The 25,485-nt window shown below is 51.5% G+C and overlaps 1 protein-coding gene across 2 annotated transcripts; it reads left to right on the forward strand.

Moving 5' to 3' along the window:
* Positions 1–342: 342 nt before the first annotated feature.
* Positions 343–25,390, forward strand: CTDSP2 (CTD small phosphatase 2). Of its 2 annotated transcripts, XM_003405169.4 has the most exons (8): positions 348–742; positions 14,926–15,074; positions 17,376–17,414; positions 17,889–17,990; positions 18,566–18,622; positions 20,908–21,000; positions 21,142–21,327; positions 21,501–25,390. In XM_003405169.4, the coding sequence occupies exons 1-8, from the start codon at positions 679–681 to the stop codon at positions 21,624–21,626; spliced, it is 816 nt and encodes a 271-aa protein (XP_003405217.1). In that variant the 5' UTR covers positions 348–678; the 3' UTR covers positions 21,627–25,390. The 2 variants fall into 2 exon arrangements, with proteins under 2 accessions (XP_010596708.1, XP_003405217.1); XM_010598406.3 differs by lacking the exon at positions 17,889–17,990 and having other exon boundaries at positions 343–742.
* Positions 25,391–25,485: the final 95 nt, after the last annotated feature.

Genomic DNA, 25,485 nt, shown 5'->3' on the forward strand with positions numbered 1-25,485 from the left:
GTTGGGTCCTCGCAACGCATAGTAAGGAGGGGCCACGCCCCTTTTCTCCAAGCGGGCCAATCAGAGTGCTGGAGCGGTTTCAAGTCTCCCCAACCAGCCTGCCCGCCCGCCACCCCACCCCCCTCGGGGATTCGCTTTTTCCGTAACCAAAGAGCAAAGCTCCGGATGACACGCAGCCCCGGCAGTTCATAGGTGGAGGGTCCCGGGACCTAGGACGCTGCCCTGGAGCAAGAAGCGCCGGAGGGCCGTAGAGAGGCCGGGTTCAGAGCGGGGAAGCGCGCGGGGGTGGGCGCTGCAGCCGCGGGTTGTTTATCTGGAGTACGGAGGGGAGGGGGGAGCCTGGAAACCGCCCCGTGTCCCATTTCCTCCTCTTGTTTTCGCTCCGGATTCTCCATGTTGGACGCAAACTGAGGAGCCCGGAGCTGCAGCCGGGGGATCGGGGCTGGGGGCACCCGGGGAAGCCGCTGCCCCGGCCGCCCGCCCTCCGTACAGGCCACCTCCCTTCCTGGCCCAGGGAGGGAACAGGAGGGGGGATGTGAACAGCTGCGGGAGTCGGAGTCTCGGGAGCCGGAGCCGGAGCCGGCCCCCGCCCAGGCCCCCCAGCCCAGCCCAGCGCAGCCCAGCGTGCGCGCCCGCCCGTCCTCCCGCCCAGCCAGCCCGGGCCCGCGGGATTGTTAGATGGAACACGGCTCCATCATCACCCAGGCGCGGAGGGAAGACGCCCTGGTGCTCACCAAGCAAGGTAGGGGCAGCAACTTCCCAAAACTTTGCGTCGCCCCCAGCGGGGAGGGGGCTAGCACTGGCCGGGCCCCAGGTCCCGGCCCTGGGCCTCCTGGGGCTCAAAGCTAGGAGTCCTAGCGAGTGTGACCGGACCCCCTAGTCCATCCGCCCGCGCGTCCGAATCGGCCCTCAGACCCAGGTGGGGGCTGCACGGGTCTCTGGCTTCGGGCGCCCGAGGGGGAGGGGCGGTATCCGTGCAGCTGTCACCGCGTACCGCACCCCTCCCCCCGGGGCAGGGAGACGGAAGGGTAGCGCGCGAAACCGGAGCCCCCTGGAGTCCGCCCCCTCCTGAGTTGGGGGGTGGGGTCGTCACTTTGCAGTATCACAGCGCCTGGCAGCTCCAGGGCCACCCGGAGAGGGGTAGGCAGGGGGACCGAGGAGTCCTAAGCTGGAACGGAGCCGGGAGGGGAGTCCAGCACTTCCCAGGTCCCCTGGTCCGAGGTCGCTTCGTTAGCGGGCGGTGGCGGCGTCCGGCGGGACTTGGGACCAAGTTCACCGCCTGGAGGCGGGGGCGGCCGGGTGGGGGAGGGGCTGGGCCCTGGAAGCGCCGGACTTGGGCGGCCCTTGCTCTGCGCTGGGCCCCGGACCTCGGCGGCGCGGGGCCTTCGCCTGGCTGCCTCCCGCCAGTTTTGCTGAGCAAACAAGCCAGACTCGAAGCCCGCCGAAGCCCCTCCCTGCCCCGGTGCGCTCCCCCGGGGCCGCCGCTGCACACACAGAGCCGCGTTTGTTTCGCCCGGGAGCGGTGTCCCTGGTTACATAATGCGCCGGATGGCCTCAGACTCGGCGTGTTTCCGACTCGCGCAGCGAAAAAAGTGCCAGTTCTCTGTGGGCAGAGGCCCGCAGCCCCTTGCCTTTCTGAGGGTCAGGTGGAGGAGACGCGAGGGGGAGCGCGGGCGCTCTCTGGGGCACGGGAGCAGGATGGCGCCGGGGCCTCCCCGGGGGCGGGGGAAAGGTTGGGGCCCGAGGGTGGAATCTCTTGTTAGTTTGCTCACTGTAGAGGCCCCAAAACTCCTCTTCCCCTCCCCCACGTTCTTCTTCTGGCGTTGGAGAAGGTGCCCAAAACAGCGGACGGGATTTCCACGGAAAGGAGGGAATAGCGTCGTTTTTTTTTTTGTCCTCCCCCGTAACTCCCCGGAAGGGGGCCACTTGGCCCAGAGGCAGGGGAGAGAGCACGCTCATGGGACCAAATCCAGAGTGTCTCTGCCCCCCCCCCCCCACATCCCGCTCCACACACACACAACAAGAACAGGGCGTGAAGGGCCAGTGCTGCAATCCAGTATACTGAAGGCCTAGAGCCTGGGCCGGGCAGAGCCGTGTTTCCTTCTGTTGAGCGTGGGGTCCCTGTGGGTCCCTATGAGTCCGAACTGACTTCATGGCACCTAACAACAACAGAGCCTGGTGGAGGGTAGCTGCGGGGCCTCAGTGTCTCACCACATCCTCCTCACCCCTGGTTTGGCAACATTTGAGTGGTCAACAGGTCACTAATTCCTGGGGTTCACGAACCCAAGGAACTCCCCACTCTTGTCTAGGGACGAAGAAGCTCGGTTGGCAGTGCCAGCCATTCCTCAGTTTTCTAAGTGGAATGTAGGGGGGAGTGCAGTGCATGCTTCCTGAATCACTGGCCTTTTCTCTAAGAAAGCCTGCGGTAGAGAAGGCCAGAGCCTTGCCTGCTCTGAACCCAAAGCCCCTGCCTCCTTGACTTCGGTTTTGGCATTATCTCTCTTCTCCTGACTGTATCACTAACAGACTATGTGACCCAGGCAGCAACTTCACTGCCTCCACTGGATGCTCTGCTCTGCTGAGGGCTGGAAAAGGGAGGCTACCTGTGTGTGTAATTTCATTCCTGACTTTTCCTACTGTGTTCGTAATCTCTCATCCCAGCAAAGGACCCTAAGACTGAGCAAGAGGTGGAGAAATTTGGGTGTGGAAGTATCCGAGAGGGGGCAGTGGTGATGAGAAGCCGGAAGAACAACTCTATGCTTCTCCTCCCAGGTCCTCTACTCTGATGGGCCCATGCCAGAAGTCAGAGATGGCTGGACTGCTGAAGGGCATTTACAAATCAGAGCTGGAAGTTTAATCCACCAGGGCAAATGGAGAGGAACAGAATAAGATACACAGCAGAAGGCAAAGCAACTAGCTACTTGGCAGTGCTGATGTTAGTTGGATTTTCTTGGATTTACTTCTTTCATTTTCTTTTTTTGTGGTTCGCTTCCCTCTTCAAACTTACTATCCTTGGAGGAATCTGAATTCTCAAGCCAGCAGCCAGCCAAGTCTCCCTCCCATTTAATTTAGTCGCATTCCAGAAGAGGCACGCTTCTTTCTGGGCTGCTTGGGCATCCAGCAACCACTCAGCCAGCTTTCTAAGGCCCTCATAATTCACAAACAAAGCCTACATCTTTAAAAAACAAAAAGGCAGATGTTTTAATTGGCTCGTTTAAGAGTTCCTTGTCCAAGAGTTCCTTGTCCACCCCCTACCCAACATTGCATCCCATCTCCCTTGCCCTGCCTCCCTTTGGAAAAGAAGAAAGGAATGTGAGGCAGTTTACTAATAAGTAAATATCTGGAAAGAAACAAATTGCTCCTACCTCGGATGACATTTTAGTGAAGTTGTTTGCCACTGCAGATCTTTAAAATCTTTTCTAGCATTCTGTTCTCTGAGCTTTTAGAGTGTTTGGGTGTGTTGATGATTCAAAAGTAATTACAGTAGGGGAAGTAGAACAAAGTTGCTGAAAGCACTGATGATAAAAGGACCAAAATTGGATCATCTTCCCAGACAAATGGGTGAAATGGCTTCTGGTCCAGCAGGGACAGGGTTGTGTGTAGCATCAAAAACAAAAAAGACGAGTTAATATCAGTTTAGTGAGAGAGTGGCCATTTATCCACAGCCCATACAAGGGTGTCGCTACCTTGCTGGGATATTGTGCCACGGGCTTTGGGGTTACATGGGGAAAAGGCAAGGAAACAGGGCCCTCCCCAAGCCTCCCAGTGTGGACTGAGGGGGAAGGCAACCTCTTCCAGAGCACGAAGTGACCCACAGGTGTTTGGGGGAACCAGGACATTTTTTGTTTTCTGTTAGGCCTGATGCCCCCTTCCTGGCAGGGAAGGAACGATGAGTCCTTGGTTTCCTCTTCTCCCATGGGGAACTTCTGTCAGCTCATGAAAAGGATGCCCCTCAGAGACTCTGACCTTCCCTAAGAATTAAGATGGTAGCACGTTTTTCTGGCTCTTACGGCTAAGCCCTTAACTTGAGAAGCTTAGAAGTAAGTCTTGCTGGAACTTTCTTCCTTTGCTTGCTGTGTATGTAGGGTCCAGGGTGCATGTTGATAGCTGGTTCCATCTGCCTGGGTGGTTCCTCTCACCTCTCCCCTTGATCATCCTCCATTCTTGTCCTTGTTTTGCTCACTCGCAGGTGGCTGCTGAGGCTTGCTCCTGTGTCTTTTTTGGAGTTTTTCCCCTATTTGTGTCTCTTTTGGGGACCTGTGTGGCGACTTAAGCTTGTGTTTGCTCACTCCCGAAGCACCCCAATGGAGTGCTGCTAACTCAGCAACAAGTTTCTAAACGCCTAACATCCAGGGGTTGGGGCTTTGTTGTCGCTCTTTGCCAAGTTAACTTGTAGAGCTTTCAACTGAGCAGTACTTCATAATTGCCACGGAAAACCCCTCAGGGGCTGGCAGAGGTAGTGGTGTTCCCGTCTCCTCCCTTCTCAGTTATAGGGGTCTTAAAGAAACTGGGTGGCAAAGAGGTGCTCATTTCATCCTCCCTGTGGGATTTTCCAAATCCCTTATAATCATGAGTTTTGTCAAAATGGTAAATACTATAGAAGACACGTTTCCAGCCAGGGTGAATTGATGCCTCTAGTCTTTCTGTGGGGAATTAATTAATATAGGAGAATTAAATAATAGTAGTGTTCGTAGCTCGCTGGGAAAGAGAGACAACGTGTAAATATACGTATGAGCATGTGTGTACGTATACACATGTACGCACACCTCTTTTCCTCCTCCTCTTCCTCAGCGTTCTATGTTTTTCCTGCTAGCTTTTGGGGGAATTTTGGGTATTGTCTTTTATTCCCAGCTTGGGAGGTTTGCTTCTCAGATTGGGTGAAGTGGGTCAAGGGAGTAAGTGGGTGGCCTGAGGGATGTTTAAGTTTTTATTGTTACTTCCAAAGAACTGTTCCTGTAGCAGAATTGATTGATTCCGGCCTGAGTTCCAATTTCTGCTTTTTCTTTCCTGTTCACAATAAATGAAATCACTTGAGTGTTTTGAGGGTCTTCTCTGTAAAATAGGATAATGATATTTACATTTCTGTAACGTTTGGTGCTTAGTAGGTGATTAGTAAATGTTAGCGTCTTTCTTTTTCACAGAGCAGGACCACTGCTTCTCCCCCCACCATTCCCCCAGTGACACACAGTGCAAACAGCTCATAGCCACATGGGTTTTATTGTTAAACGACAGGTGGCTGGGGGTCAGAAGGGACACTGATGTGGGGGCTTAGACCTTCTGGAAGCAAATAGCTTTGCTACACAGACCCCTTCTTTGTGGCAGTATGACTTGGGATGGGATTTTTATCTGTGCTAATATGAGCAGCTTGTGCTTTGGGCGTTTGCTGTTCTGCCTGGCACTTGGGTATCTAGGGGTGAAGAGAAGCCAGGGAGCCATGGACCTCTTATGAAGAGTCTCTAAAGAGTCTCTAAATCATCTCAGCTGTTGCTTGCTGCTGCTGTTAGTTGCCGTCAAGTTGATTCTGATTCGTGGTGAATCCAGTTGCTAGACCCCTCAAAGATGGGTATAGTGAATACTCAAGACAACTGTGTGCTGCAGTCCTTTAACATTTGCATTTGCTTTGAGAATTAACGAAATGAACTCAGTGAGATTTCAGATTTAGGGTGTTTTAGTAATGAGGGAAAAAGACTGAAGTTTTGTGGCGAAATAGATGTTCTTCAGCTGTCTCTGTGCTGCTTTGATTTTGGCGTTAGGACGTTGGGAAGGCACAAAGGCAGCATTAGACTGCTTTTCATTCTGCCTCAGCCCCGGGAAGCACAGAATGTACTAACTTGTTTTGGGGACATGGGATTGGGTGTGTCCCTGACGTGATTCTCTCCCTCTTCCGAAATGGAGGGATAATTCCCAGCTGGGATGCAGATGAGTATATTAACATGCACCTCTTAGGAGGGAGCTAGAAATCAAAGTGGAGAAGTGATTTCTTAGAACTGGAAGCCTCTCTGACCAGAGACCCACTAGAACAGAGTTTCTTTGTCTGGCAAAGTACCCAGCCCTTCAGGTGTGAGGATGCCGGCACAGGATCTGTTACGGCAGGACGGGTACTACAGCAAGCCATCTCTGGGTGGGAGGTGGACGTGTCAGGTTCAGTTCTCCAGCTCTGTAGGGGTTAGCCTTGAATCTGATCTCTGAGTGGACCTCCATTTCTTTCCCAAGTGCTCCTAGTTCCCTGCCCTCCTCCACCCCCATCAGGCTCTGCTCTCTCTTTTTACCCTGTACCTTCTTCCATCCTTGACATGTGAACAGCTTTGCATTCTGTCGAAGTTGCTCCTTCCCACCCGCACTGTTCCCAGGAAATGAAAGTGGCCCAACCCCAGTCAGAGCCAAGCAGAGATCATGGGATGACTCAAATGCCCTAATGCAGACCTGCAGAAGCACTTATCTGGGACAGTGGACCCCAGCTCTTGGGTCCTTCCATCCCAGGATCAGGGGCAGGCAGGAAGAGACAGCAGGCCCAGGGCTTTTGACTGGTGGGTAGAATAGGACAAGGCCTCTGGAAAGGAAAGCTGGACCCCAGGGATGGAGCCCTCCAAGGCCTGCAGAGACACTGAGCCGGTCAGTGAGATGGGGGCAGGGCCAAGGGACTTTGGCTGAATCAACCTCCAGACCTAGAATGGTTAATCAAAGACCACCTGGCAACCTCTAGCCAGTGGCTCTCAGCTGAGGACACACATCAGAATCTCCTGTGACACTTGCTAAAAATACAGACATCACCCAGACCAACTGAATCAGAGCCTGGGCAGGTGGGCCAGGCATACGTGAGCACCATACGCTCCCTGTGATTCTGACAGGTGTCCATGGAGAAGAGCCAGGTAAGCGCAGCAGTGGCCCTAGCTGTCTGTTTAGCCTGTGTGGGAGGATTCCCCTTGAGGAGTCGAGTTTTGCTGTTAAAGATCCTGTGGGTTTTCAAGGGGAGTCCTAAAGTTTTCCACATCTGAACGGACAAGGGTAGTAATACTCACTTACCTGGTACTGATGACAGCCAATATTTATAGAGCTTACTGTGGGCCAGGAAATGCTTTGTAGGCATTTTCTCTCTAGTATCTCACTTAATCCTTATAACACCCTTATGAGATAAGAATTATCCCCACTTGACAGATGAGGAAACCTTGAGAGGACTGAGCACCTTGCCCCAGATACATGGGTGGTCCATGTCAGCCAGGACCCCAACCTTGGCAAGGTCCTAGAGTAAAGCCTTAACCATGACCCACGAGGCCTCTCATTTACACTCCACTTTGTGGAGTGCCTTTGAGTCACAAGTCAGGTGATCTGAAACCACCTTGTAAGGGACCACACAGGGGAGACCTTTTCATTCCCGATTGACCAGTGAGAAAACAACCCCAGAGAAGTTGTGCCTTAGGCAAGACTACAAAGCAGTTGAGAGGCTGAACTGGGCCACAGTTCAGGTTTCCTGACTTCTAGCTCTGTGCGCTCTCAGGTGGACACACCTGTACTGGTTGGCTAGTCCTAGGTGAAGGTGTGGAGGCAGGGGAGGAGCAGGTGAGTGCCCCTGGAGGTAGATGCTCCCCTGGCAGGCTCCTTTTCAGCCCTTGCAGAGGCCAGCCAGATGAGGAAGGAACTGGTTGGCCAACCCCTAGAGTTGTGTGTGTGTGTCTGTGTCTGTGTCTGTGATTGGTTTTTGTGGAGTCCTGGGAAAGGCCATTTGCTGGGCTTGGCCCTGTCACTGCCTCTTTGTGACCTCTAAAATAAGTTGGAGGAACTCACTGTGGTCCTTTTTAGTGTGACTATTTTGAGATTGAAACTGATACAAGGATCTGTAACCGCTTAATGGAAACACTGGTGGTGTAGTGGTTAAGAGCCACGGCTGCTAACCAAAAGGTTGGCAGTTCGAATCCACCAGGTACTCCTTGGAAACTCTATAGGGCAGTTCTACTCCATCCTTTAGGGTTGCTGTGAGTCAGAATCAATTCCACAGCAACGGGTTTTGTGTTGTTTTTTTAAGTGCTTTACACCTAATGGCTAGCAGCTAATACTTACTGAGCTTTTACTAGGGCCAGGCTTCACCTTAAACTCTTTGTAATTCTCGAAACTCTGTAATACAGGCAGCGTTAGTCTTCCCATTTTATAGATGAAGAAACTGAGGCCCAAGGCCACGTACGTTGTATGTGGCAGAACCAGGACTTAAAGTCAAGTCTGTGGTACCTTTTGTAACCACTGAATTGTTTCCTGGTCTGAGGAGAGACAGTTGATGGTTCCCTTGCTTTGTCCTGTGCCTTTTCTGGTCCTTCTCTGTCTCGCCCAAAGCAGACTTACGAGTTGGAGGGGAAAGAGGCACTGGTTTCTCCTTTGTGACCAAACCCAAGCATTCCAGGAGTAAGGAGCAGAGGGCCAAGGCAGGGGCTGATATGGCTACCAAGGGGGGTATTTGTGTCCTGTTCAGCAGGTCTCGGTTAGCCTCACAGCCTCCCACAGTGGCTTGCTCAGCACCTCCCTAGGAGGGGAGGCGGGGCTCCAAGCAGGCAGATGTGGTTTCCAGCCCCGGCGATGGCACCTCTGCTCCAGCTGGTCCAGCATGGGGCAGGGTCTCCTGCTGAGGCAGGGGAGGATCTAGTCCTTTGGGTTTTTTTGGATGCCATCTTGATTCTCTCCTTGATGCTTGGTTGAGCCCATAAGAATACTTCCTGACATTATCCAGGAGCCTTGTAGAGTAGGGCTGGGGCTTACAGTAGGGCTGCTGACATGTATATGAGGAAATAATTCCTTGGCATCTTGTCCAGACCAGCTTCGTCTTCTGGGACAACCCTCTTCCTCTCATTAGGAACATGAGGGAAACTACATTCTCAAGATGGAGGCATGGTGACTGGGGCTTCCGTCCCTACTAGGTTTTGAACTTTTTCTCCTGTCATCCTGCCCATGGCCTCCAGACCTGAGGCTCAGCCTCTCCACCCTCACCTCCAGTGTGTTTTTAGCACATTAGAGCTGCCCAGGGTATTTTGGCAATAACTTCTTTAGTGGCTGATTTTGAAATCAACAGATTATCTTGATGATGTTTTAGAATACCCTGCTCCTAAAATTCAGCTCTTCTTCTTGAGTGAAGATCTGTCCCTAAAATTGAGGCCCTGTGTTAAGATCCATGACCAGGTTGCTGAAGGGGGACAGGAAAAGGCAGGAGGCAGGGTATGGGGTGATCTCTCTCCTCCCATCCTCACCTGACAGGTAGCATCAAGAACCCAGGACTGATGTAAGGCACAAGGAGGGCAGCTCTAGGAAGAAGAGAGGGAGATGCAGGGAGCTTTTCTGTCTATAGAGAAGGGGCACTCACAGAGACATCTGTTTGGTAGGGCTGCCCCAGTGTGGAGTGCTGGGGTGAGCCAAACAGTGTGGCTAAAACTAGTTTTTAAAAAAGTCCATGCAGTCAAGAATCACAGCTGCTCTTTGGAACTTTGGGAGCTGGTGCTGGTCCCGCCTTCCTTGTCACCTGGAGAGAATAGTGTTAGCAAGCAGGTGGGCATTGTAGAAACTGGTACACCCTCCCTGTTGTTTTCTCGGTTTTTCTATGTGTGGGATGTCTAGGCATTTCTCACCCTTTTTTCTTCCCCTGCTGACTCACCTGCTGGTCTGAGGAGCCCTTCCGTCCTCCTGGCACTTTGGGGCCCGTCCTCAGCCAAGGCACGCATGCCTCTTGCTGAGGGCCTGGGAGGACTCCTCTCCATGGGGAGCCCCAATCAGATGCATCTTGGCAGCAGGGCCCAGGCAGCCAGCCAGCCAAGAAGGGCCGGAAATGCTGCAAATACTCTCCATTCTCTGATAGCTGAGGGGAGGGAGACCCCTCAGAGAGGCCATTTTATAGTGATATTCAGATAAAAGCCTTTGCTGCCTGGGGCTCTGGAGGGTTAGGGGGAAGGAAGCACTTCTGGGGACTGAACCAAGAAAGCATCCTTCTACATGAATGGGCTTGTTAAAATCTGATAGCCTGAGACCTTGCCCTCTGCCGACTCCTAGGCGGATGTGTGAGGAGGTCCTTTTGCTGGGACACAAAGCTGTGTTATTGGCAACGGTGATAACCTGGACCTGACCTTCAGAAAAAAGGTTAAAAATAGTGTTGTCCTGGCAAAGCCTGTCTTCATCTTGTGTGTGTAAGCGTGCACTGCACATGCTTCTTAAGAGGCAGAGGGAGATAGTGTTCTCACCTGGAACTTGTTGGAGGAGGTGGGGGTGACACAAGGGAAGAGGACAACATTGCCTCAAGGGTGCCGGCTTCACCCTAGAGGGCTTCTAGTCTAACCTGACTTTGCCCTTATTTGCAGAGCACCAGTTGGGGAGTTTGTGAACTAGAAAATAACTTTTGTAGTGGATTTGGGACAGGGCCTTGGAATTGTTTTGGCTCCTTGAAACCTGCTCCTAATCAAAGTTCAGAGACATTTTCCCTTGTCCTCTGTTCTTGGGCTTCAGCTGCATGATGGCAGTGGGGAGGGCTCCTGATCCGTGGCTGGACTCTTAGAATGAGGCCCACACTGTTGCCAATTAGTGCTCCTCTCTCCCTAATTAAAACAAGCACAGCATTTAGCTTCAGAGTTTGCACAGCACATTACTATGACTTGTTTATTGTTCAGTCATGAGGGAGGTCTTGTTGTTATCCCAGTTTATGGATGAGGAAACTGAGGCTCAAAGAGATTGTCTGGCTGTTCCCTCTTAGTAACTGCAGAATCTGGACCCCAGCCCAGGTGACCCTCAGGGCGAAGGGATACCTCCCATGCCCCCCTGACTTCACACCCTGCCTCTGAAGGAAGCCCTGCAGCAGTGAGCTGGAGGGGTAGGCTGGCCTCCCTGCCCTCTTTGAGAGGCCCACTCCATTGGTCTGTTTTGGTCCTCTCCAACATCCAGCCCCCAATCAGATGTTTGGAGCAGGGAGACCAGATGCACTTCAGAAGCTGGGCAGGAGAAGAGGGCTGGGCGTCACAAGGGAGTGTCAGGGCAGGAAGCGGGGAGAGCAGCTGATCATGGCACCCACTGGAATCCTGCCCCCTTCATTGGGGAAACCATGTGCGATGAAATTCCCCTGGACCTGTAATTGTCTTGGGCCCAGTTTTCTTCTCCTGGGGAGGGGGCTCGTGCCCCTCCCCCTCACACATGGAAGAGACAGGGTGGCCTGCACCTGGCTGTCAGGGACACAATGCTGAGTGCTGGCTGAAAGGAACCATTTGAAAGACTCTTTGACATGAGCTTCAGATCCCACCCTGGTGTATGGTTCCCCCTCACCCTTAGACCTCCAGAACAAAGCGGGTCTTGGACCAAAGCTCTTGGCTCTGGCCCCTTCCCCCTCCTCTATTGTCCTCATGCCCATGCATCCCCCCCCCCCCAGGTATCTGCTGCTTGGAGCAGGTGCAGGCCTGAAGTGGGTGCCTGGAGTAGAATTCTCATACTGTGTTTTGCCCCTTTCACCTTTAATGGCCTGCCTAAGAGGACAAAAAAAGGGGGCCGGGGGGGTTGGACCTCAAACCATTCTTTTACCAGCCCACTTTAAAGAGGAATGGAGCAACAGAGAAGAGACCCCTGTAATAGTGCTTGAGAATGGCCGACCCAGCTGTTGAACTAGTAAATGCACATGATGCCCCTGAGCCTAGGAGTCCTTATGCAGTAGTGGTTGAGAGCCTTGGCTCTGCCTTCAGGAAGACCTGGGTTCAAATCCTGACTCTACTGTCATACTAGCTGTGGGGCCTTGAGCATGTTGCTTAAGTTATCTGTGCTTCAGTTCCCCTTCTGTAAATGTAGCGAGGATTAAATGATGTAATGATATGAAGTGTCTAGCACAGGCCTGGCACATGCTCAGTAAACATGATTGAGGCCCGGAAAGACTTGAGTGGTATGCCTTGGGCACCCAGCTCCTTCAGGGCCCAACTTGCCTCTCCTCGTGTAAAGTAGGCTTTTTTGTTTCTTACTGCTCTGGGCTGCTGCAAACCAGTGGCAGCTTCCCCAGGCCCGGCTTTGTAGAACTGACAGGCCCTGGAGGTCCCCCAGAATCACTCACTCAGCTAATCAAAGTTATTGAGCACCTGCCACACAGAGGGCTGGAGGCTGATGGATATACCAGGCCGAGGCCAGTGCAGGCCCTGCCAGAAGGCAGCCATGTTGGGGGGAGGCTGAGGTAGGCCTGATAGGTGCCTAAAAGCAGTGTTCATAAGGGTCAGGAGGACAGGCAGCCTGAGGAAGAATTGAGGGAAGTGGGGAACACCTTGCTGTTGTGGCTCTGGGGTACCCTCCCCAGGGGTGCAGCAGCTCTGTGATCTGTTCCAAACACCAGCCCCCTTTGTGCCCCTGAGGCCAAGGTATTTGTAGTCTCTGAGGCCCAGGGACTGCCTGGTCACATTGTGTTTTTTAGAAGACCCTCATCTCCCACAGAGTCCAAACCAAGCTGAGGAGTGCCCCCACCCCCCAAGCTCCCTGTCTAGGGCAGAGGCATTTCTGCCCTCGGGCCTCCTGTGGTGGGAGCAAGTGAGGCCTGGAGGCCTTACGATGGCCCCAGCCAGCTGCCCCCTTAACCCCCCTGCCTCTCAGGATCACTCAGCCTTCACAGCATCTGTCACAAAGATGCTGAGTGCATTCTTGATGGCCTCTCTTCACGAAAGACTCGGGCTGTGTGGCCTTTTAAGAAAGGCTCTGTGCTCCGGTTAAGCCTCTGATTGTGGTTCTGCGTGAAGAAACCATAAACCAAAGGAAAAGCTATGGTTCAGCTTTGGTCTTGGAGCTTTGTGTCAGCGTCTGCCCTGAGTCACTGGGCTTGGGATTTAATGTGGGCTGTGCAGGCAGGTGGGGAAGCTGGCCTTCCCTCCAATTTTGCATAGATTATTAAGAGTAGGGAGAAAATGCAAGGAATCTCTTACTCTGCTATCTCTAAGTGCTGGGCTCTGCTCTGAATTTTGTCTCCTTAACACAGAAGGGGCCTTGGGGATGTACCCAGTGCAACTTTTTCCTTTATGACTAAATCCGCAGTCCCTGGAAATCTTGATTCTCCACTAGGACCAAGAGCTGAAGAGTGGACATCCAGGTTTTTAGGCCAATTGCTGGGGAGGCCCAGTCATTTTCAAAAAGGTTTCCAGTGGTCATACCCATGTCAGGGCACCTGGCCCTAACCCAGGGAGAGGGGAGAGAGCTTTCTGGACTGACCAATTGGAAGAGCTGCTGTGGTCCAGCAGGCCTCTGCACCTGCAGGAAGTCATTGGCTTTTCTGTTGAGTCAGAGGTGAGTCGTGTTGTTCTCGGGGCAGGGCTGACTGCCACTTGACTGACTGCTGTGTAGGAGCCATTTATTCACCGTTGGTCTTAGGGAATAGAGTATGGTATTTTCTTTTTCCCCTCTTTCTTTTCTCCAGGGGCACAGGCAGCCCAATAACTGGACACTAAATGACTCTCGCATCACCTATTTCTGCAAGGGCCACTTTGGTTTGTGCTCTAAGGACTGAGCTGGGAGCTCTGTGTTACTCCTGGGTGGCCCTTACCACATTTCCTTCCCCTTCCCTTCACCCCTACCCCAAAGAATAACACAGAGGAAGTTATCCTAAACGGCATGTTCTGTTTTTCTTTCCCCACACAAAGAGGCATTGCAGTTTGTTTTCCTGCAGAGTAGTTCCCCATGCTTTACAATGGAATGGCTCAAGCTTAATTCTTAGGCCCATGTCCAGCTCAGGTCTAGGACACGCAGGTCCTTGGGAGAGACCTGTGGCTGAAGACCGTTTTGTGTGTGGTTGTGCAGCGCCACCTGCTGGCCATGGCACCCATCGCGTCTTCCTAGTAGGAACAGTTCTTCCAAAGCAAAAGGACCTTGCAAAAGATACTCTGAAATCCATTTACTGGTTGGTCCTTTCATGCCCATAACTTTCTGTATCAGCTTGGCCTTTTCTGGGGCTGCCTTATCAAGCCTTTTCTGAAAATGGCTTCATACCTCCAAAGTTGAAATAGTCACAGTAGGATTGAGCACCTGCAGTTTAAAAGCAAATACGTCAGCCAAGCACCAGAGGCTAGGTGTGTGTGTCCCAGAGGGATGGTCCACCTGCAGTTTACCAGTAAAGCCGTGTGTCTTTGAGGGGAGGGAGTGTTAAAGAAAGTGACTTGGACCGTGGAAAGGAGACAAGCATGTGAACAAAGAGCATAGCTCTTCCTTGGGTCTGTGGCTGTTCTGGAGTTTTTAGTCTGGAGTCTTTAGGCAAGTTGGGCTCAGTTCTGCAGCCAATGAGCTAGAGTTTATGAAAGCTGACACTGGACAGAACTGCACCTCCTGCTAACTTGAAAGGGACTAAGTTACTGTCTTGTGTAATGGGTAGTCTCCTGGAAGCTGGTGTTAGGGAGTTTTGTCTTTGTAAATTAATTTTGAGGGCACCGTCAGTGGGCTGCTACCACAGCAGAACAACACTTGGGTTCCAGAATACCTGGATTCTATACCTGACCTCGCCTTTGAAGCCTCTCCCAGTGGAATGAAGTAAATCCTCTGCAGCTCAGGTCCCCCATTTCCCAATCCAGAGAGTGGGTGATGCCTTCTGTTTCTGCTTTAAAGAGATGTTGGAATAAAGAATGTGTATGTTCCTATGGAAGCAGGTCACCAGGACTTTTAAGACAGCTTAATTTGGCAATTCTACTGTGATATTCTTCAAAAAGCCTTGCTTCGGTGTAGTATTTCACTCCAGTATGTCAACGTTTTATTTAGAGGTTTGTCTATTTATCTTTATTTTTATCTATTTCCACCATTAAAGTTTTAACGAAGTTAAAAAAAAAAAAGAACGTGTGTTTTCACTATTAACTGTGTTTGGTCATTAAGCAAGCACAGACTGTGTGGCCTGGTAAAGCGCAAAGACTAGAGGGGATATGGGCACGGGGTTACCTGTAGCTGAGGTCTCTGTCATTCTCTCTGCTCTAGGCCTGGTCTCCAAGTCCTCTCCCAAGAAGCCTCGTGGGCGTAGCATCTTTAAGGCCCTTTTCTGCTGTTTTCGTGCCCAGCATGTTGGCCAGTCAAGTTCCTGTACTGAGCTCACCCCGTACAAGGAGGAAACCAACACCATTGCTAAGGTACCTGTATCAGGGTGGCCAGGATGCAGGCGAGGATGGCCTGCTAGTGGGGGATCCCTGCAAACTATGGCAAGTGGGCACGGTGATTTTGCTGAGGTTGCAAAGATCTCAGGCTCAGAGGAGGCCCTGCCACTGTCCTTCGCTTAGTGACCCATATCATTTCTGTTGCTTCCCATTTGGGGTGTGGGCTTCCACATCCAGGTCTCCCTGTAATTCCTGAGGGCCCCTGTGTCCGAAACCTTTATAGGTTCAAGGAATTGTGCAGGGTGTTTTGCATATGTTGCTTTGTATGGTCCACACAGCAGCCCTGCAAGAAAATTTATCAGATTCCCACTTTACAGACATGGAGACTGAGACCCAAAGGGGTTAAGTAGATTCCAGAAGAGTTCATGGTTAATATATATGGTAGTGTCAGGATTCGAGCTCAGATCTCTCTTGGCTCTAAAGCTTTTGTTTGTTGTTGTTTTCTACTACACAAAGCTACCTTCTAAGTCACCCAACTTGCAGGAACCAGGAAACTGAAATGCTACCACTGATCTACCACGTTCTTGACATCCCCTTGCAGCAGCTCTCACCAGTACTGTGAGAGGCATTTGTAAATGTGGGGACATTCTTGATGGGTCACAATGACCAGAAAATATTTCTGGCATTTTAAGGGTAGGACCAACCCTATCCAAAAATAATCCTGCCCCCAGTCCCAGTGATGTTCCTTTCCAAAACACCAAGGCCTAGCCCACCCTTGTCTCTGTAAAAATCAGGCTAGAGAGTCAGGAATGGGAGGAGGTTATGAAATGTGTGGCCAGTTGCCTCCATGAACAACTAACTGCCTCTTTTACCATGAGACCAGAACTGGATGGTGCCTGGCTACCATTATTGACCATTTTGATCAAAGATTCCATAGAAGATTTGTGATCAAAAGGGAGAAAATGCAGAACAGAATTTTAAATTCTTCTGGACGCTAGACTTTCTGGAGCCATGGAGGGCGGAAGAACCCCTGAAACTGCTGCCCTATTAAACTATTAAAAACTGTTTAAACCTTAAACCAAAAATATTCTCTGAAATCATCTTAAAACTGAACAGCAATTTAGCTTAACTTGTAAAAAAGGGCTGCCTTGAACATTATGCTCTTTTAAGGATTATTTACATGGGATCAAATTGACAACAGCAACTCGAAAGATCAGGGAGAAGTGAGTTTACGTCGACGAGGGAAGAACAAAAAAGAGGCTAAAGACATGCACACAAATGAAAAATCACTGCATTATCCAATAAGGAGGAGAGGATAAAATAAGATACAATATAGGAGTGTTACTAAGCAATTAATTTTTATGAGTTTGCAATAACATGGAAGAGTATTGAGTTTTGTAACATTGTCAGAAAAACAGAATGTGAAATGGTATAGTACTGAAGTTACTGGGTGGCTCAAACGGCTAAGTGCTCAACTACTGGCGGAAAGATTGGTGGCTTGAACACACCCAGAGGCGCCTCAGCAGACGCATCTGGCGATCTGCTTCAGAACGTTCACAGCCTTGAAAACCCTACGGAGCAGTTCCACTCTGCACACGTGGAGTTGCTATGAGTCAGAATCAACTCAAAGGCAGGTGATAATGATAACATACATACTGTTGTATCAGGGGAAAAAAAGACTGCTAAAACAAGCTTGAAGGAAATATACTAAAATGCCAACATTGTTTTTCTGAGTGCTGGGATTTTTTTCTTCAAGATTTTCATCAAGAACACTTAATACTTTTTACAGCCATAACATTTTAATTATTAGCAAAAGGGGAGGAAGGCTTTCTGATCTCTCTGCACTCTACCTCCCCTCACACTTCAAGTACCCACAATGTGAGTTCATGTTGGCTTGTTTGATGTTTGTGGGGCTCAGTGCTCCACCCTGCCCCCCCATCCAGGAAACACAGAAAACACATGTTCTCAAAGAGAAGCCTGGGTTCAAGGCCTGAGCAAGAGATTAAAGCACCAGAGTGTGGAGCTGAGATCTTGGTTCTGCTCCTGACCCTCTGTCCCTGAGTCAGCTGCCTGAGTTGTTTTTCCTCAGTTTGTCCCGCTGAGAATGGGAACAACATCTTCTCTGTGCCCCTCAGGCCTGGTGTGGAAATGAAACTGGCCTTTCCTCTTGCCTGTCCACCTCCTGAGAAGAGTCACTGTTGTCATGTTAGGAGCTTCCAGGTTGCCCGGGTCTTGGGGAGAAAGTTGCCCTCCAGGCCTGAAGCAGAAACAGGAGGTTGGGACAGGGCAGGGGAGGCATTGGTGGGTTGGCACTGACCGCCTCCTTCTTTGCTTCAGTCGGATCTGCTCCAGTGTCTCCAGTACCAGTTTTATCAGGTATGTGAATCTGGCAGGGTAAGTGCTCAGAAGCCTGGGACCTGGTGATCCCTGGCCCTCTCCACAGTGTGATGCCCTTACTTCTGGTGCCTGGCCAGTCATCTTCCCACCGTGGGAAGCCATTTGTTCTGGATATTTGCTGAGGGTCCACTATGTGTAAAGCGTATTAGATTTGGGGGAATAGCTGGAGCTACATGCTCTCTTCCCACAGCTCAAGTACATCCCACCCTAACCCTGACCTCCACTCCAATGTCCAGATCACTTTAATTGTCCCAGTGGGAGGCTGGAAACCAAGCACCCAACTCTTATCTTCTCTTTCTCTACCACCTGGCCATCAAGTGGTGCCAGTCCTGGGATAGCGAAATTGAGGGTCTTCCATCTCCATGATCAGCCCAGCTCTTCCCAGAGTTTTCCTGAAAGGAATGATTGGGCTTCCTTGGTGGGCAGATCTCAGCAGCCTGGCTCTGGTTTCAGATCCCAGGGACCTGCCTGCTCCCAGAGGTGACAGAGGAAGATCAAGGAAGGATATGTGTGGTCATTGACCTGGATGAAACCCTTGTGCATAGCTCCTTTAAGGTAACTCCATGTCAGGAGCCTTTCCTGCATCTGTTCTCGAGAGTGTCTCAGTGCTGTGACGTGGCCTAAATTGGAGGATAGAGGATGGCCAGAAGGGGTGGTGGGGCAGGCTCTGGCATTTTGGTAACCCTGGCGTCACAGACATCTGCAGACCACACCAAAGAATGTCGAGCAGTAGCCCCTTCCTCCTCCTAATGACTACCAGTCCCAGTGGCCACATAGCACAGCAAGCTGCCAGGCAGGGCTCCATACAGAGCAGGCCTAAAAAAGGAGTTGAATCAGCCTTAGACTTCGCACCTCTTAGTTTTGAAAAGCAGGTTTTTTTTTTTAACCGAAAGTCCCAAATCTCTTGCAACTGAGATAGAATTTGGGGAAGGGGGTGAGTAGGGAAAACTAGAGAAGATCACACCCTGTATTGGGGTGGCGGGAAGAGCTTCCTGGAGTCTGGAGGGATCTGTTCTCCCTCACTCTCCCAGGGGACAGGGCAGTGGCTGTGCAGGGGCCCAGCTGGTCTGTGGTGGAGGCTTCTTGTCTGCTCTGTATCTTGCTCACGTCATTAACTTTCTGCCTTGCAGCCAATCAACAATGCTGACTTCATAGTGCCTGTAGAGATTGAGGGGACCACTCACCAGGTGAGCTGCTTGCCAGGCCATCCCCAGCCTGGTGGGTGGGCAGCCTGCCTTCTGCCATTCACCTGGGCTCCGGACTCTCTGCCCCCTTACAGTTTGTGACTTCATCCTCTCCCTTTTTACTCGTAATTTCACACCCAAGGCTTCCTTATCTCACAAAAATATTTTCAGTCTCATAAAACAAAACTAAACCTGTTGCCACCAAGTCAATTCCGACTTACAGCAACCCTATAGGTCAGAGTAGAACTGCCCCATAGGGTTTCCAAGGAGCAGCTGGTGGATTCCAGCTGCCCACCTTTTAGTTAGCAGCCGTAGCTCATTGTAGCTTCTAATCACTGTGCCACCAGGGCGCCTTTCAGCCTCATACTCTTCTCTAATTATCACCCTTTTTTTTCTCTTTATAGCCAAGCTGTCTGGAAGAATAATTTGCATTATTTGATAATAGTAATAGCTCATGTATTGGTCACCTCTGCCCATGTTGCTGCACTATTATATGGTGTATTACATTTTCTCTAATCCTGAATAGTTGGTGTCTCTCCCTGTCACAGGCAAGGAAACCAATACAGACTGTTCTCTCTTCTTGGAATGCCCACCCACCCGCAACTAGCCAGTAAATTCTTCTTTCCCAGCCCAGGCCTCTCCCGCTTTGTGAAGCCTTCCCCAGCCCCCTCCTTTTGGGTCCCTAAACTGGATTCTGCTCGAGTACATGGTCGGTACACATCTGTCTAAGTAAAGAATATTAAACAGAATGAAGAGTCTAAACAAGACCAGGCACTAGCCCGGTATAAATTGTTCAATCCAGGGTTAAGGATCATATGGCATTGATAGTGAAAGACCATTTACTCAAAACGGTTGCCCAGAAGGCCTGCCCACTAGCCCAAGAGTCAGGGACCAGTGGAAACAGATGGCCTGGTAGTCCTGGTATTTGTTTGCAAGGCCAGTCAAATAGTAGAGTTATATATACAGAAATGGGGCTTAAGGCTTCTGTGGGATGTTGTTCCTGTCCCATGTCCATTAGAGCCTTTTTTCTCCCTACAAGGTGCTCTGCCAGGCAGAGCTGCAGCCCCTAGTCACAGCCAGGCTTGATCCTTGGCCTGCCCAGACCCTGCCCACCAGCCCTTCACAGTCTAGTTGCGGGTACAGAAATGTACAAAACCCATGGGGAAAAGACTATGGCAGATTTGCAAACAGGCAAACACACACTGTGAACTCCTGGTTAACAAGAAAGGAACATAAATGATTAAAAAAAAAAAAAGGGATGAGATCATAATGAGGGAGGGCTATGTGCAGAAGGCAAGCTTTAGGCAAAGAGTGGCGATGAAGGGGTGTCAAGCTTGGGGAAGCGCCAGGAAAGAGGGAGGGGCAAGTTGAAAGTTGAAGAAATGGCAGGCTAACGGGAACAAAGACGTGACTGCCCAGGGCAGAGCGTTCCTGCTGTGGAGCTAAGGGGAGCTGGCAGATTGGTGGGTGATTCGGACCAGTCCAGGAGGGAGGGTCGGTGCCAGGCAGGAGCACATCACAGCAGACCCAGGCTCTTTTAGCTAGCGAGTAACATGGATAAAGGGGGTTTTGAAGGAACAATTGTAGTAGCAGCTGTGTAAGCTAGATGAGAGAGAGACTGGAGGGGGGAAGTAATAGAATGCAGATGAATGGGATACATTTAGCCAAAGAATCCTTTAGGCCAAATGTGCAAAATCACGATGGCTAGACACAGGGCGTTTGGGGCGGATGGCAGGAGTGAGTATAAGATAGAGGACACCAGAGTGAGAAGCTGGATGCGCCTGGTCTGAGGTCATTGGGAAAAGGTCACCTCTTCCTGGTGCAGTTTGGAGAAGCTCTTTGAGGGCATGAGGTTTCAGGAAACATTTGCGTTGTGCTGATGGTGGCCTGGACAGACCATCCTGCCGGAGCCAAGGACAGGAAGCTCCCACAGAGGCTGTGGCTGGATTCAAGTAATCCAGGATAGGCTGTTTCCATCTGTGAGGCCTATTCTTGATTACTTGTTTCTGGAGGCAGCTGATGGTCCGCCGCTGGAAACAGATGGCTCCTGGGATGCCTGTTTCTTCCTGAGCTGGGTGAAGGTTGGGATTACCAGCCAGCAGAAGCCTGGGGAGGGGGTGATGCTGGTGCCCTGGTCTGTGGGGCACAAGGCTTCTGGCCAGATGTCTGAGTGGCTTGAGTAGGGGAGTCTGGGCTAAGTTTGAAGCTACTTCCTGTTAAAGTGTGAAAGGGACTGATGCTTTAGCCACACAAGGATGCCTCCAACAAGCCACTCTGCTTTTCCTCAGGTGTATGTGCTCAAGAGGCCTTACGTGGATGAGTTTCTGAGACGAATGGGGGAGCTCTTCGAATGTGTCCTCTTCACTGCCAGCCTGGCCAAGGTACCTGGGGGCAGGGGGAGGGAGGAACCAGGAGCAGACGTGGCTGCACAGAGGTAGTCCCGCAGCTCCTCGCTGGTCCACAGGATGCCACGGGGGGGACCCGGACAACGTCCAAACAAAGGGCATGTTCTCTTTTCCCAGTATGCTGACCCAGTGACAGATCTTTTGGACCGCTGTGGGGTGTTCCGGGCCCGCCTGTTCCGTGAGTCCTGTGTGTTTCACCAGGGCTGCTATGTCAAGGACCTCAGCCGCTTGGGGAGGGACCTGAGGAAAACCCTCATCCTAGACAACTCACCTGCTTCTTACATCTTCCACCCAGAGAATGCAGTGAGTAGTCCAGACGCACCCACACGGCCAGGGTTGGGAGTTCCTGCCCAGGTAAACCTTACCAGAGAGGGTATACCACCCCAGCGGACCCACCCAGCCTCTAGGAGCTCTGGGGTGAGGGAAGGGAAGATCTGGTAGTCGGGGGATTTACTCTACCTTTTTCCCTGCCCCAGGTGCCCGTGCAGTCTTGGTTTGATGACATGGCAGACACTGAGTTGCTGAACCTGATCCCAATCTTTGAGGAGTTGAGTGGAGCAGAGGATGTCTACACCAGCCTTGGGCAGCTGCGGGCCCCTTAGCCTTCCCTGCTTCCAAGCAACGGCCACCCCAGTAGGGGACTTTCCTACAATGTGCCTTTATGATCAGCCAGAGAGAGTGAAAGCTGCAGCGCCTCACCAGATGGGGCCTGGAAATAGTGAGAAATGGTTAGAAAGAGCTTTAGGACAGGTTAGATGCCAAGTGGGCAGGTAACAGACCAACAATACCCAGAGCTACCTGCTCCGAGCTGGGTTCCCAAGATGTGTGTATGTGTGTGTGAGTGCGTGTGTGTGTGTATGTGTGACTGGCCTTGAACTGTGGCCACGGGATGTACCGTGTTTCAGGTTGGGGGAGAAGTGGAACCGTCAAGACTCCCCCCAAGTTAGTTCGTCCTCTCTCCAGTCACCCTAAGAGCCACTAAGCTCTGTTAGGGATGAAGACTGTTGAAGGCTCCTTTGCCAAACCCACGGCCTTTCCTCAGTGTTGTAAGGCCTATACCAAGGAGAAAGGAGGGGTCAGAGGCTGCCTTCAGGCGCCCCAGGCACATGCCTTTCTGAAGCCTTTCTCCATCCAGCTGCTGCGGACAGACAACACTTCTGGGAAGATGAGAACTTGTTTCCAGAACCGGCACCCCAGTGGCCATGGGGTCCTGTGGCCCAAGAGCTGGACTTGCCTCCAGCCAAGTGCCCAGCATGGGCCCTTCCTGTGTCTCCTCAGTGGCTGGGGCCGGGCCTGCCTTCCTCACCACCTAGCCATAGTCTTGAACCTGTGGGGAAGGAGGTCTTCTCCCTGCCTTGGAAGAGGACACATAACTGATTTCCGTTCTTTGACTCTGTTTTAAAATTCTCTTTCTAAACTTAGAGTGTTGGGCCTGGTTTGTTTCTGACAAAGTTGCAGTCCGGGCCTGAGATGAATGTGGAGGGGTGCTGGGGATGCAGGGAAAAGGATCCCCAAAGCATGAATGTGTGTGTCCCCTTGGCTTGTAGACCAGCCGAGCTTGGGACTGTTCCATGAGCCTGCTCTTCAGGGATTCTTGGTGGTGCTGGCACAGGGACTCTTGTTCCAAAGGCTGGGCGGGGTGGCTCTAAGCAGCCCCAGCCCCTGCTGTCTCTTGGGCGGCTCTTCCCTGTTGTGTTGTCCCCCCAGGCTGTGCTGTGCTGAGCTCTGTCTGCCCCAGCCGGCATTCTTCCTGGCTGTTGCTCTTTCTCTCCAGGGCCTCAGAGGCACTCCTGATTTTCCTGGGCTGAAGGAGTGGGTGTTCTCCTCACTTAGGTTTGCCTGCCTAACACAGTTACCTCTGGTAACTGGTGCCCAAAGAGCTCTGGTGTAAGTGAGCCCCTCACATACTCACATACCTGTGCTTTCTTGGGTGTCTCTTGCCTTCAAAGGTTCTTAATAGTGAATGCTTTAAAAAAAAAAAAAAAGTCACAAAATGGAAGTTTCCCCAGGGTGGAAAACAAAAGGGGAAGTGCTGCTGTAACCAGGAGCACAAGGGGGGGCCCCCCCAAAAAGGGAGCCCTGTCTCAGCATCACTGCCTTAATCTTGGCTTCCCCTGAGGTTGGGTGGGGTTCTCTCCTCTGCTCTCCTCTGGCATCCCTTCCTTGGGGGTGGGAAGGGGTTCCTCTTCCTTCTCTGTTTTCCTTGGAGGCAGGTGTCACAAAGCCTTTGTAAATTGCTTCAGGTGCAGGACACCTCCCACTCAGGACTCCACCCCTATTATCCTTTTCAATTTCCAAACACTAGGTCCAGCCTCAGAAAGTAACCAGGTGGCCAGACAGGAGCTTGGTGCTCTGAGTACTGGCTGGCTGGTATCTTTCTTTAGCCTTGTGGTGCCACAGAAGTGGAACAGAGAGTCCCCAAAGCCCATGTGGTCATTTCCCCCAGCCTCATTTCCTGGTGCCCTGGGGTCTGCCTGCAGGTCAGGGGAAGAGGGTTCTAGGTTCTAGCCAGGAACTTTGTCTGCTGAAGGAAAGTAAGAGCTGATTCACAGGCCTCCTGTGGCTTCAGATCCAGGCCCTGGCCTAGGCCTCTTTCCTAAAATTGTAGATAACCTAAGGGTTAGTCAGCCCTTGGGTCAAATCTTCTGCCCTCCGAGCCCACCGAAGTTTTTCTGACTAATAAGCAATAAAGAAGCGCTAAGCCTGATGCAGATCCTGGGACCCTTTCTGCCCTCCTCTGGGTTTCCACAGTTTTCTGGGTTGAAGAAAAGCCTGTGTGCCCTTTGCCTACCAGGCTTGTCCGGGTGCCCACAGTGTGACCCTTGAGCAGAGCCCAGGATGGCTTGGCGGGAGTATTCCTGCTGCCTGTGCGTGAAGCCCTGATTTATAGCCCTCGCTCCTGCCGGGACCCAGCTCGCTGCAGTCCTTCGACAGAAATGCCATTCCCACTTCCCCCTTCTCTGCCCTGCCCTGGAGAAGGAACTTGGCCAAATAAACCTAAGCGTGAAGGTCCCTCATGGGGACCAGAGCCAGCCCGAAGTTACTACTTGCTGTCCTGCTTCCAGTTTCACAGTGTGTTAGGAGGCAAGTGATGAATGCAAAACTTGCTCTTCAGAGGAATTAGGCCAGACTCAGTTTTGGAGGAGGGTGAGACTGGCGGAGAGCCATTTCATTCCAGCATCTGTTCTAGGGCTCCCCACAAGCTCTTCCCCATTTGAGACTGGTCTTCAGGAAGCAGTAGGCCACAGTGCCTGGTCAGCAATCAGTTCAAGCCATGCCTGGAATCTGCCCACCTACCAGGTTCAGTTCTTTAAGGTGCCTCTTCAGGGACACAGTGTGTCTCTCTGATTGGGCTTCTATATCAAAAGCCTGATGTTCGTGTCCCTCTCATAGGGGGGAGCTTTGGACACAGGACTAGTTTAGAAAGGGTCAGGTAAGGGTTTCCACTCTGCACATTGTAGAGAGGGGACACTCTGTAGGCCCATGGGTCCCTTACTAGAGAGGAGTACAGATGTGTCCTGGACCCTAAACGCATGTTTAATTGCTGAACAGATAAGAAACCTTACATAAATTTGCCTTCAGTTAACCTGGGACCTTCTGTTTAGCCCTCTCCTGCCTCCCAAAGATTTTGACCATTTTGTAGGTGTGTAAACTCACCTCTCTAAACAAAGGCCCAGAAGTTTCTTTGTCCTAATGCATGGGAGGTCTCCAGGCAGTCATGCCCTGGGAAATGGATTCCCTTGTATTCCGCTGCCCCTGCCCTCTTCCCAAGGCCTCACTCGTAGGGCAGCCCTCATAAGGCAGTCTTGCATCTGTGTCCCAACCAGGCCAAAAATCTGGGGAGGTGAGACCATTTTCCCCTCCAGGCCTCCAGTTGGTTACTGGCACTAGGGCCCTTCAGTCACCTTTTTTGTAAAATGGGATTTAAAGTTTTGTTCTCTTGGTGTTTTTTTTTTTTTTAAGCCCATTAATATCTGCATCCAACCAGGGGAGGGCAGGTTGGAGGAGCTGGCCGGTAGCCCCATTCCATTATCGCTGTGGGACCTGTCCCTGGAGCAGACCCTCCTGTTTGGACTCCGTGAGCTTCTCTTCTTGTTATTATTCTGTTTGACACGGTCCATCTCCTGCTACTTTCCGCTTCCCGACGCCATTTGCAAGGTGGGGGATCACCTTCCCACTGTGACTGGGCTGTGGTATTCTGACCACCTTGGTTACAGATTCATGGTTTGATAAATTTGTTGTATTCAAGAACTTGAAATGTAGGATGCCATTAAGTGTCTGTTTATATTTTTGGAATATTTGTATTACTTACAATTAATAAAAGTGGGTTTAAAAAACCCATCCAGGAATGGGAACTGTCTCTTGACCTTGCTGTTGTTCATTCGGGCACCACCCTTCTTCCCCCACAGCCCTTTTCATGGTGATAAAGCTGTGGCACCCAGGCTGGACGAGCCGCCACAG

This window comes from Loxodonta africana, chromosome 4 (assembly GCF_030014295.1).
Source record: "Loxodonta africana isolate mLoxAfr1 chromosome 4, mLoxAfr1.hap2, whole genome shotgun sequence".
Classification (NCBI taxonomy): Eukaryota; Metazoa; Chordata; class Mammalia; order Proboscidea; family Elephantidae; genus Loxodonta; species Loxodonta africana.